This window comes from Apodemus sylvaticus, chromosome 20 (genome assembly GCF_947179515.1).
Source record: "Apodemus sylvaticus chromosome 20, mApoSyl1.1, whole genome shotgun sequence".
NCBI classification, from domain to species: Eukaryota; Metazoa; Chordata; class Mammalia; order Rodentia; family Muridae; genus Apodemus; species Apodemus sylvaticus.
The window spans coordinates 45269017-45281974 of record NC_067491.1 but is presented as its reverse complement, the minus strand read 5'-3'; the positions used below and the strand labels follow the sequence as shown (position 1 = coordinate 45281974).

Genomic DNA, 12958 nt, shown 5'->3' with positions numbered 1-12958 from the left:
GTGATTGGAGAATGGATGGAGAGAAGGTTTATGGGACATATGGGGAGGGGGGATCCGGGAAAGGGGAAATCATTTGGAATGTAAACAAAGAATATAGAAAATAAAAAAAAATATATATATATATAAAAGAAAATCATTGAGGTTTCTTAGTGTGTTCTCTCCCTCCCCCCTCTCTCTCTGTCTGTCTCTCTTTCTCTCTCCCTCTCTCTCATGTGTGTGTGTGTGTGTTATAAGAGGATCAAAACCCAGAGCCCTGCATATGCTCGGCAAGTCTCCACTTAGCTGTACAAGCAGCTCAGTAATTTAGGGTTTTTTTTTTTTTTGGTGTATTTTATTAAATTTCTCTTTCTATCTCTCAGTATACATGTATGTGTGTGTCTTCACTTATGCATATCTATTCATGTGTGTGAGTATTTTCCTGCATATATGAATGTGTACCATGTCTATTATCTACATTAGACTTTTTGTCTCCTTTCGAGACAGGACTTAGATAAAGGCCTGGGTGTCCTGGAACTCCTATAGAGACTATGCTGGTCTCCAGCTCTCAGAGATCTGCCTGCCTCTGCCTCTCAAGTGCTAGGATTAAAGCCATGAGCCACCGCACCCAGTCAGACTATGCTCTTATAAGAAAAAATTATTGATTATGATTTTGTGTTTTCAGTGCTTATCTTAATATGTGACCTGGAGTTAATGCATTATAAATATTTCATGAATATGAATTTGTCATTAGCTGGTATCTTTTCTAATTTCAGTATCAGCATGAACGTTAGACAAAGTCATTCGGTCTGATCTTAGAAAAGTGTCTTTCAATGCTTTATTGTCTCCAAAGGCTAAAAGTAATTTCTTTAATTGCAGTGATCAATATAAAAGGAGTCTTTTACGTAGTTACGTGTTTGCTCCAGAATATGTTGTATAGTAAAGTCAATGGTAAGAACATAATTGTTAGGATCTTCTTGTGGTTTTATATACATTTTCTTGGCAGCAATAGAACAAGAAGAAGAGTTTAAGTCTTCCCATAATGCGAACGTGTGTTGTAGTGCACATAAATTTCTTCTGTGCAGGGTTAGTGCATTAAAAGAATGGAGGCAGATGTCACAGGTCCTTATTCTTTAGTACATAGTACTTGAGTGTTAATAAGCAATAATAGAGAGTAAGAGGGACATTTTGGACCCAAACTTAATGCATGGCAGTGAATACATATTCAGTAATATTTTTTTCTTTGAAGATGCTGACACTTGCTGTTGAATTTCTCTACATCAGATAAATGAGATTATTCTTTGGGGTATAGATGAAAGATGCCATTCATCTAGTACAGAACTGCAGTTTTCATATGCTACGCGCCACCCGCCGCGCGACACGGTTCTTGCTCTTGAAGCGTGACTCCGTGACTGTTAACTGTGCACTTGTGTTTTGTCCGCAGCATCTGGCGAGGTCCCAACGTGAACTGCACAGACAGTTCGGGTTACACCGCTTTACACCACGCAGCCTTAAACGGACATAAGTAAGTGCCACTTATCCGGGACTGGACATATTGTGGATTTGGTTACATGTGATGACATTAACTGTCTCTGCGGATGCCTTTCTCAGTTCTCAAGCCTTCTGGTCGTAGGCAATTTATCCAGGAAGCACCGGATGATAATGCTGATGAATTAAGCTTGGTAGGAGTGTCATTGAGCTTGAGTGTGTTCAGAGTGTCAGTTCAAAGGGGGGAATAAACAGAGTCACACAGGAATGAGGGAAGCAGGGAGCATGCTAATCCTGTGTAGTTTTAGGGAAAGAACAAGATAAAACACCACTGCTTACATTCGTGTGACCTTTGCCTACTGTCACTCAACACAGGAGTGGACTCTCGCCGCAGTCCTGCCACTATAGGCCACTGTGGGTACTTATGCGATATTTTCTGTCATATATAATGACCTTTCTCAGCTCTAACCTGTTTGATCTTATGGGATTAATGTTTTAATTAATATGCTAGTTTATGCTATGGAGGCATGAGAGGGCATATAACTACACCCAGTGCTTCCTATCTGTATTTTGGCTAGGTAAGCCTAGGGCTTAGTGTTTAGGTGTGATGCATTTTCTGGGTGACACAGATGTTCTGTCTTTTGCTACCACAAGAGAAATGTGCCCTTTTCTGTCTCCCCTTTCCCTTTTGGTTTTCCCTTGACAGGAATGATGCAGGTTGGTTCCCAGGCTTGGCTCTCCTTATTTCACTTCAGAGTTTTGAGTGGGGCATAGTCCTCAAATCATGCTTGTATTCCAGCACTGGATTAGGGGTTCAAGATCATTCTTGGTTACTTTGTGAGTTCAAGGACAGCCTGAACTACATAACACACACACACACACACACACACACACACACACACACACACACACACACACACTTGTTTCTTCCCACCTAATATTTATTTAAATTTCAAACAGAGGTCTTACTTATACTTGGTCATTATTTTGGTGTTCATAAAACTCTAACTTCAAAAAAAAAAAGCTTACCATTTTTGCCTTATTTATTACCCTTACAGTTTTTCTCTTAAAACTTATATAAATCTAGCCTCATCAGTACATTTAAGGAATCATCTGAATTTCATAAAATGTTATAAATTTGATCTGCCATTGTTTCTATTCTTAGTATTGGATTACTAAATCACATTTGTTTTTATCCATTACTTTTATATTGTATTCTCATATCCCATCTAGCTTAGAGTGTTTTGTAACTTTTATTGTTAAATTCCTTTTCTATAGATGGAAAATGTCTGTTTGTCTGTCACCGTTTTCTTTTCTTTTTTTTCTCTGCATACTGCCATTTTCTTTTTCAAGATCAGTTCTGGCCTGTGTATCCCAACCTTGTCTCAATCTCATGACCCCTTCCCGTGCCTCTGGGCAAACAGTGATTGCAAGGAGATCACGGGTCTCCTTCAAAAGAGAAATTGATTATTTATTCTTCTTGTATCAGGATGACCAGACTCCAAGGCAGATTTAAACCAGTTCAGAACAATAATGACGTTTCTTTTTCATTTAGAGTTCAGGCTTCTGATGAGGCCTGTCTGAAATTTTCTGTCACAGGGCCCACTCTGAGTTACACTAGTTTCTTGTTTTCTTACAATGTCACTTTCAAGTGCCTGAAAGCACTTTCTAAATTTTCAGAAAATTTGTTTACTGAACATTATTGATGTACACACAATGGCCTGGGCAAACATGCCTGCTCATTTCTGTTATCAACATTGAAAGTGAGATAATTCAAAGGAACCCAACAGTAGTTGTTAAGATTAGTATAAAGAAAATAGGGCCCAGCTAGCAACTTTTAAGCACCCTGCCCATGGCAGGTATCTTTGAGTTTATCTGATGAGCTTGTTTTTCAACCACTTTCTCAGTATCATCCTGTGGATATGCTTCGGGAAAAGTAGGAAAAGTGCCTGACCTGCTAATTATTTTTAACATGTGTTATTGGTAACACTTTAGGCCTCAGTTTAGTGTTATCAAGTACACTGGCTAGGTAGTCTTCACTGGTCTTTCAAGTTACAGTTCTGATACACACACACACACACACACACACACACACAGTATGGTTTGTTTCTCCATTTTGCATTGTGATGCTATAATTCTGAAATTGCGATTATAACACATATATGTTTCAATTACTTACAGACTTCTGCACTTAGATACCACTTATCCTACCCAAGCCCACTTACTGGATAGATGGACAAGGCAGGCCATTTTGGATAAATGGTGAACTAGCCACTTGTATCGTAAGGAGGGGTTCTACCGAGACCCTCAGCATTCTTGTTACAGGTCTATGCTTTTATCAGTTTTCCACATTACCTCCTCCTGTACTTAACCTCTTCCTGGATTTTCTATGAAATGTTCTATATTTCTCAGATATTTTCCCATGTCATCAGTTAGTATTTTCCCATGGAATTCTAACTAATACTGTCTTAGGTTTAAAAAAGTTATTTCAAGGAGAGAAAAATACCATTAAAGTTTGAAAGGGCTGATACTTCTTTTGTTTGCTATTGTCACTAATTTTTTGTTTGCTATTGTCACTAATTTTTTGTTTGCTATTGTCGTTAATTTGTTGTATTCTTCTCTAGTAAACCTTAGCAGGTAATATGAAAGCATATTCCAGTCTTGTTGCTATTGTGGTTCCTAGATTGCTTCTATAGCCAGGATTTCTAGGCTAGAGTTTGTGGACTCTCAGAGCCAGGAAGCACGTTGCAAGGTTCTGTGTTTTAATCTTTCTTTCCTTGTAACTTTGCCCCACCTCCCTGTGTGAGCAGTCCTAAGCCTTCACACTCGAGACTGAGACCATTTCCAATGTGTCCATGTGTTTTACCGGAGCCCTTGCTTATCAGCGCTGGTTAATCCACAAAAGGGAAGCATTTTCTCCCCGGGATGCATCATTTCATACAGAACAATTCATCGCCAATCAGCCAGGCTGGACACAACAGAAAGTGTACTCTGTTGGTGTTTTCTTGGGCCATTTGCAGTTACAGAATAGAAAGTTATTACCTTCAAATGACAGAAAAACATGGTCAATAGACAAAACGTACTAGGGATGATTATCAACAATTTACACTCAAACATGAACCCCTTAATTCTCTTCTGAATAATAATGCCTGTCCTTCTGCCCCTCCCCATGGCTTTTCCCTTCCATACTTCTCTTCCTGCTTAGCCTTCCTTCTTCCATTCCTCCTTCCTGTTTGACTTTTCTTTCTTCCTGTGTTCTGTTGTCTTATTTTGTTTTGTAATTGATTAGTTAATAAATGCTCGGGGTGGAAATCAAGACTTCCTGTATGCTAGGTGAGCCCTCTGCTCCCAAGGTACAGGACAGCTCCTTTGTTAGGCCCTTCCCTCTCCCCTCCCCCTTCCCCTCCTCTCCCCTTCCCCTCCCCTCCTCTCCCCTCCCCCTTCCCTTCCTCTCCTTTCCCCCTTTCCCTTCCCTTCCTCTCCTCTCCCCCTTTCCCTTCCCTTCCTCTCCTCTCCCCCTTCCCTTCCCCTCCTCTCCCCTCCCCCTTCCCTTCCCTTCCTCTCCTCTCCCCCTTCCCTTCCCCTCCTCTCCCCCTTCCCTTCCCCTCCTCTCCCCTCCCCCTTCCCTTCCCTCCCCTCCCCCTTCCCTTCCCTTCCTCTCCCCTCCCCCTTCCCTTCCCTTCCTCTCCCCTCCCCCTTCCCTTCCTCTCCCCTCCTCCTTCCCTTCCCTTCCTCTCCCCTCCCCCTTCCCTTCCTCTCCCCTCCTCCTTCCCTTCCCCTCCTCTCCTCTTCCCCTTCCCTCCCATTTCCTCCTCTTCCCTCCCCTTCCTTCCCCTTTCCTCCCCTTCCCTCCCCTTCCCTCCCCTTCCCTCCCCTTTCCTCCCCTTCCTTTCCTTTCCCTCCCCTTTCTTCCCATTCCCTCCCCTTCCTTCCCATTCCCTCCCCTTCCCTCCCCTTCCTTCCCCTCCCCTCCCCTTCCCTCCCCTTTCCTCCCCTTCCCTCCCCTTTCCTCCCCTTCCCTCCCCCTCCCTTCCCTTCCCTTCCCTCCCCTTTCCTCCCCTTCCCTTCCCTCCCCTTTCCTCCCCTTCCCTCCCCTCCCCCTCCCTTCCCTTCCCTCCCCTTTCCTCCCCTTCCCTCCCCTCCCCCTCCCTTCCCTCCCTCTCCCTTCTCTCCCCCTCCCTTTCCCTTCCCTCCCCTCCCCCTCCCTTCCCTCCCTCTCCCTTCTCTCCCCCTCCCTTCCCTTTCCCTTCTCTCCCCCTCCCTTCCCCTCCCTTCCCCTTTCGTCCACTCCCCCCTTCCTTCCCTTCCCCTCCCCTTCCTCTCCCCTTCCCCTCCCCTTTCTCTCCCCTTCCCCTCCCCTTTCCCTCCCCTTTCCCTCTTTATTCTCTTCCCCCTCCTTTCCCCTTCCCCTCCCCAGCCCGTCCCCCTCTCCAAAATGGTGTTTCTTACAAGCTGACTTTGAGAGACTCTTCTCCTGTTTCCATCTTACAAGGGCTGGGATCACATGCCTGAAACATTTTTCAAAAAAATGTTTTTTTATTATTTTCAGTAAGATTTTTTATTAAACTTAAGTACTTATATTTCATTTTATTCCCCTTCTCTAATTAGGAAATTGCTCCTTATTTTTCTTAAGTTGTGTTTTTCAACCCTATGGGTTGTGTTATGATACTACTTGGATACTCTTGATAAATGAAAGTATCAACAAATCATCTTTATTTCCTGGAGATACGTATGGCATACAGTATGACACATGTGGAGTTAAGACACTTTCCACTTTATCTCTTTTGGCATGTAATATCTAATAGACACTAGTATCTATAATCTAAATTGTTAAATTAGAGCAAGAATCCAGAGAGGGTGCTGCTTGTAGTTTTGATTTCTTTTGTATTCTTAGTTTTGTCTCAAATAAAAGTGGGAGTATTCTAAAATTTTTATAACCAGATACCCAGAGTTGTTGGAATAGCCAGAAACCCCTTTGGTTTAACTGTTCTTTCTTTTTTCTTTTTTTTTTTTTTCTTCACAATCTAGACCTTGTACATGTGAATTATTTTATAAAGAAGCTGCAGGGAGCTCGGGGCCATCTGTCCCCCAGTCTTCTGGGCGTGGCCAGCACACCTGAGACTTCATTTGCTTTAAAGAGAAGCAGGTGGCCTCTGAGAAGTCTGGTGTCTAGCCTTATGAGATTTGAAACTTTTATTGGTTAATTCTGCAACCAGATGAAGCTGTTATTTTGAGACCTACTGACAAGCAACAGGATAAAATAAACACAGTTGTAATGAAGTTGCATGGAATCTTCTTGAGAAAAAAGAGAAAAAAATAAAGTTGGCACAACCAAGTACTTTGATTTTGCGTAGAATCTACTCTGAACTTATTCAAAGATATTTAATATTAATCAGATGTGTTTCCATATTTATCAGAACATAAATGCAAATGAGAGTGGGAAAAAAACACCAATATTTTAACATTTGTATTTTTACCCGAATTTACATATATCACATGCAAAATAATTATTTTAAGTTGGAATACTTTTGATTTAATTGGATACTTTGTTTTGCCTCTGACAATAAAATTACTTTTTCTGTGACCTGATGTCTGAGTTAGGGTTTCCATTGCTGTAAAGGGACACCATGACCAAGGCAGCAATTATAAAGGCAAACATTTAAATGCGCCCGGCTTACAGTTTCAGAGAGTTTTAGTCCATTATCATCATGGCAGGAAGCAAGGGAGTGTGTAGGCAGACATGGTGCTAGAGGAGCCCAGATTTCTTCATCTTGATTCACAGGCTTCCAGGGGACTGGATTTTTTTCACAGTAGGTATAGCTTGGGCATTTAAGACCTCAAAAGACCAGCCTTCAGTGACACACTTCCTTGAACAAGGCCACACCTTCTCCAATAAGGCCACTCCTTTTTAAAATTTATTTTTATGTATTTTTTATTTTCTATATTCTTTGTTTACATTCTGAATTCCCCTTTCCTGGTTCCCCCCTCCCCATCGGTCTCATAAGCCCTCTTCCCTCCACCCATTTCCCAATCATCTCCCTCCCGTTTCCCTGTCATGGTACTCCCCTACAATGCTGGATCAACTCTTTTCAGAACCAGGGCCCTCTCTTTCCCTCTTCTTGGGTATCATTTGCTATGCTAACTGTGTCTTGAGAATTCAGAGCTTCTGGGCTAATTAATATCCACTTATCAGTGACTGCATTCCATGTGTATTCTTTTGTGTTTGGGTTACCTCACTCAGGATGATATTTTCTAGTTCCAACCATTTGCCTAAGAATTTCATGAATTCATTGTTTTTAATTGCTGAGTAGTATTCCATTGTGTAAATACACCACATTTTCTGTATCCATTCCTCTACTGAGGGACATCTGGGTTCTTTCCAGCTTCTGGCTATTATAAATAAGGCTGCTATGAACATAGTGGAGCATGTGTCCTTATTACATGCTGGAGAATCACTTCCTTGAACAAGGCCACACCTCCTCCAATAAGGCCACACCTCCTCCAATAAGGCCACACCTCCTCCAATAAGGCCACACCTCCTCCAATAAGGCCACTCCTTCTAATAGCACTTTCTATGGGCCAAGCATTCAAACACCTGAGTCTATGCAGGGCCAAACCTATTCAAACCACCATACTCATCTACCACATTTATATTAGGATTTCAGATCACCTTTGTGTGTGTGTGTGTGTTGGTTTCTGACAAAGGTAAACTCTATGAGGCCTGCCATTTACTGTCTTGGACCTGACTCTGAAGTACACTTGTTTTTTGTTTTTGTTTATCTTACAGCGTCACCATACGCAGTCTTCAAGTGTCTGAAATCAAGTTAGGACTTGATAGCATTGAATTCAGATTTTGTACCTGCTAAGTGACCTGTGGTTGAGTCACACTATTAACCTTGGATCACAGTATCAAATGCTGGCTCTAAGAATCATTGTTACTCTATTTATAAAATGTTTCCTAGTCTCAGAGACATCAACACTGTAATCCAAGGAATGAAACATAGCCAACATCCTTAGTTGTTTGCCTTCCCTGAATAAGGTATTATATTCAACCCAAATGAAAATAAAAAGTAATAATACTGAGTTAGTATTCTGTTACTCTTCAAATTTAGATAGAGAAAGCACTTAAAATTTAATTTGCTCTTAATGAGCCTGTATGGAAAGGGCCATTTAATTAACATTAGGTATGATACATCTAGATGCACTATAAGAAAGATGAATGACAGTTTATTAATGATAGTATTTATTGTGTTTACAGCTCAGTGAAACTGCTGGGTACTTACTTGATTAAAAGTCAGACTTTATATTTAAAAAGTTTTCCAACTGAGTCTGAATTCAGCTGGTTCAGTAGTTAGTAAATCCGAATAAGGTTATAAAACGCAACATGAAAAAATTGTAAAGAAAATTTAAATGTAAAGATATGCACATTTATCAAGCAGCATATATTGTTCCCAGATACTCAGGAGGCTGAGGCAAGATTTGAAGACCATCTTTAAATCCAGCGGGACCTTTCCTCAGAAAAAAATTAAATATCTTTAGGGATAATAGCAAAAGCATTTGCTTACATATTCAAGGCCCTGGATCTGATCGTTCTGTATTGTAGAAACACAAAGAAATTTAGTAAACACATTTACAAGTATGTTCATATAATAATCGGGACAGCTAGATGACTCAGCCGGTAAAGGCTTTGCTCCTCAAGTCTGACGGCCTGGGTTCAATGCTCCCATACCCACATGGTGGAAGGAGGAAACCAACTTTGGCAAGGTACCCGCCGACCTCCACACATCTATGTCCCCCTTCAAATAACCTAATGGGATACATTTGAAAGGACAGTATTTAGTTATGCTCTTCTTGTAACTTATAAACATATCGACTATCCCTTTCTGACTCTGGTATTCAATGATTAGAAATGGTCATGCTTTAAAAATAATAATTTTTCAATGTATCATAACTTTTCTGGATAAACAGTGCTAATGCTTATCTTCCATATTATTAGGAAATAACAAAATTCAAGTCAAAGAATACATTCTGAATTTTTGGTGAGAGTAAAAGGAAATAGAAGATTTTACCCTATCAATCCTTTTTATCTTCCCCTTGAAAGATATTTTAGTCTGTGTTATATTACTATGATGAATACACAAGGCTGGGTTACTTTATAAAGAAAAGAAAATGAAGGGATCATTTGGTTGCTAGATTCTCCACACTTGTCAATAATAGAACAGATTTGGAAAGTAAAGCCGGATTCTGGCGCTTACTGGGTTTTTCTTATTCCTAACTATTGATTGGATTCTTCTGATCTCACTGTGCTTATTTAATCTCAGAATTGAAGACTCTAGGACAGCTCTTATGTGGCAGAGATGAGGACTATCGTGTGACCCAGATAAATGTCTAATTTCACTTCCACCCATTTTTGTTCTTTTTTTTTTTTTTTTAATTTTTTTCTTTTTCCCATTTTTGTTCTTGATACAAATTCTCTTGTTTACGTAGTGGAGTGCCAGTTATCACGTGACTTTTGTGACTCCCATTTGGCGTTCTTACCATGCCTCAGCAGTAGACGTCATGTTTTCTGTCTTTTCCAGAATGAAAAAATGGTATCAAAATGAAAAGTTAGGTAGTTAGTTGGCATATCTAAGTCAACCCCCAGCCTTCTAAATTCAGATCTTGTTAAATAGTAACTTTTTTAAAAGACACGTTAGGATGTAATTTATAGGACTGGAGGGATGACTTAGCACTTCCAGAGGACCTGAGTTCAGTTCCCAGCACCTACCTTGGGCCGCTGATAAGTATCTGTATCTGTCACTCCAGCTCCAGGGCTCTGATTTATTCTGCCCTTCACGGTCACTCCACATGTAGTCCATGCATGCATGGACGCTCATGAGCACACACATACATACTGAAATATATAACCAGCTCTTAAAAGAGATATGATTCATGTCTTAGTTTCTCAGAAATCTTATCATTAGAAGATGAAGATTCCTCCTCAGAACACATAAGCCTATCTATGACATAGTCTCTGTTTTTCTTTTTTTCTTAATCATAATTTCATGTATGTTGCAACTGTATCTGGTAGGTTAGGCTACATTTGGGGCAGTAGATTTAACCACTTAGTGTTATTTTGCATTGTATCTGTTTCTTCCGAGGTATTAGGATTCTAACCTCATTATTTTTAAATGGCCACTTATTTTTTCTTCTTTAGCAGTCTTAGTTTAACCTCATGAAAAAAAATTAAATTTGGGTCTCTCTGTTATTTTCATTCTTTTTATTGGTAATTTTCTTAACCCTAAGGATTAACTTTAGTTTAATGTACAATTTGTACATTCGAAATATTTTTTTGCCTGCCTTTACACATGTGTGTGTCTGGAGTTTCATGTGAGGATTATTAAAATCAGTGTCTCAATGCAGCCAAATGAAAATGCAACTTTTGTTCAGGATCACATTTTTGTATTGTTTTATATGAAGCTCGGTATAATCTTTACTAATAATTGTTGTCCAGCCTTTCTCGAGGTTATTTCAATGGAAGTTTTCGCTCTGGAAGTCTGATGGGTTTTAAATATAGAAAGAAGCCTGTGGATAGCATATGAGCTGTACTGGGGATTATACCAGTGATGGAAATTCTCTCTTAGATGAATTTCATTCTTGGGAACACTTCCTGGGCTCTGGGGGAGAAAGAGGAAGAGGTGGATCATGTATTCAATCATGTTATGTGCTGTGACTTAACAGCTACTAGATTCTCTAGCTTTTAATGGTAATCTAGTACTATACTTAAGTTGTTAGCTCCTTTACCTACGTACCTAAATTTCTCTTTTGTCTACATTCTAATTCATTCAGTCTAGTCCTCTCTAGAGGTGATATAGAAAACCCACAAATTTACTTTGGCACTTGATAACTTTAATTTCTGAAAACAGAGTTTGCTTATAGCTTCAGCGTTTACTTCAGGTTAATGCTCAGACACGTGCTATCTGGATATTCATGAAATATGAGGAGGCAATGATGTAACTTTCGATTGACTTATTCATTTAACGAAATGGTGTATATACCAAATGCATTCTATTAAGTAATTTTATTGGTTAGTTAATAACCTGGGTGTATGCACACCCATTTGCCCATGTGTGTGTGTGCGTGCATGCCTGTATGCGTCCTGGGAGGGCTTTGAGTATTTTCTAAGTAAAATAGTGTATGAACTACGCATTCTAAATCCCAGTCTTAAACTGTAGTGCCTCAAGTGCTTGTTTCAGATGCCAGCTTGTCTCTGACAGACGATCATAGTTGTCTAATAAAAATCTGCGTTCAGCATATTTTCTTTTCTGTTGTTTTCTTTCCTTTTGTTGACTTTTTCCTTAGGGACATCGTTCTCAAACTGCTTCAGTACGAGGCATCGACCAATGTGGCAGACAACAAGGGCTACTTCCCCATTCACCTGGCTGCCTGGAAAGGGGACGTGGAGATTGTGAAGATTCTCATCCACCATGGGCCTTCGCATTCCAGAGTCAACGAACAGGTGCACCCGCCAGATGCTTGCTCATGCCGTAATTTACTCTCGATCTTTGCAAAAGGCCAAGCCACATTGAGAAAATTGATCGCTTTTATCTTTACTCTGCCCAAAATCATTCTTCTGCTGAATTTCCTAAAGGAGAAATTTGCACAGTTCTTTGGGTTAGGATATGATGCACAGGCTCTGTGGGCTTGGGTATCATCCTCAGGCACGAAAGCATTTGGTAGAAAGATATTCTGTTAAAAAGAAAAAAAACCCCACATATAGGAAATAATTGTAAACATTTTTGCCTGCCTTATAAAAGCATCCATTTTAAGTCTATTAATAGAATGATATCTATGTTTGCATGAGAATTATTGTACCTTAATAAAATTATGAATGCTAAAACAATGTTTATAGCAATCATTTGCATAATGCTTCCATCTACATAGCATTTCCATAGTTAACACACTTTTGGGGGGAATATGTAAAATACAGTGTGCACAGTTTCTAGTCTCATAGTAACTTAAAATTTTCCTCTAACCATGCATTCACGAGACAGACATGTCTAGAATGAGCTGAGCACCACAGAGAATTATAATGTTAGATATAGTCAGAATGACAACAAGAACATAATATCTGTACTACAAACAATGAACGTATTTAGAAAGGAATTCAGTTCTGAGCACTGAACAGACAAGCGTGCATGTTTGAGAGAGGGAAATATGGCCTTGTAATAGAGTGTAACAGACACCTTGAGCTCTGAATGCCCCCTACTGTTCCCATTTTGTAAAACTATATTTGAAAACCAGCGTGCAGCCCAACAATTGAATTACAGCCACAGTATTAAGCTGCAGGCTGGCTGCTGTCCAATACCAACGTAAATAGATCACCATAGGGCAAGAGTTTCTAATTAGAGGACAGTTACCATAGTGTTCGAATGGCTATAGATTTTGCAGATCTTTGCCTGAAATTAAGAGTAAATAAGAATGAACAGTAACCCTAGCTTTAAACAACAAAGGT

At 40.0% G+C, this 12958-nt stretch overlaps 1 protein-coding gene across 7 annotated transcripts in view; it reads left to right on the top strand.

Annotated features, from left to right (window-relative positions):
• Anks1b (ankyrin repeat and sterile alpha motif domain containing 1B) overlaps positions 1-12958 on the top strand; it is a 1102934-nt gene that overhangs the window by 158262 nt on the left and 931714 nt on the right. For all 7 annotated transcript variants that reach the window (XM_052165654.1, XM_052165651.1, XM_052165653.1 and 4 more), the window contains exons 2-3: positions 1421-1501; positions 11806-11962. In XM_052165654.1, the coding sequence (XP_052021614.1) occupies positions 1421-1501; positions 11806-11962 (238 nt within the window). The remainder of the gene's footprint in view (positions 1-1420; positions 1502-11805; positions 11963-12958) is intronic.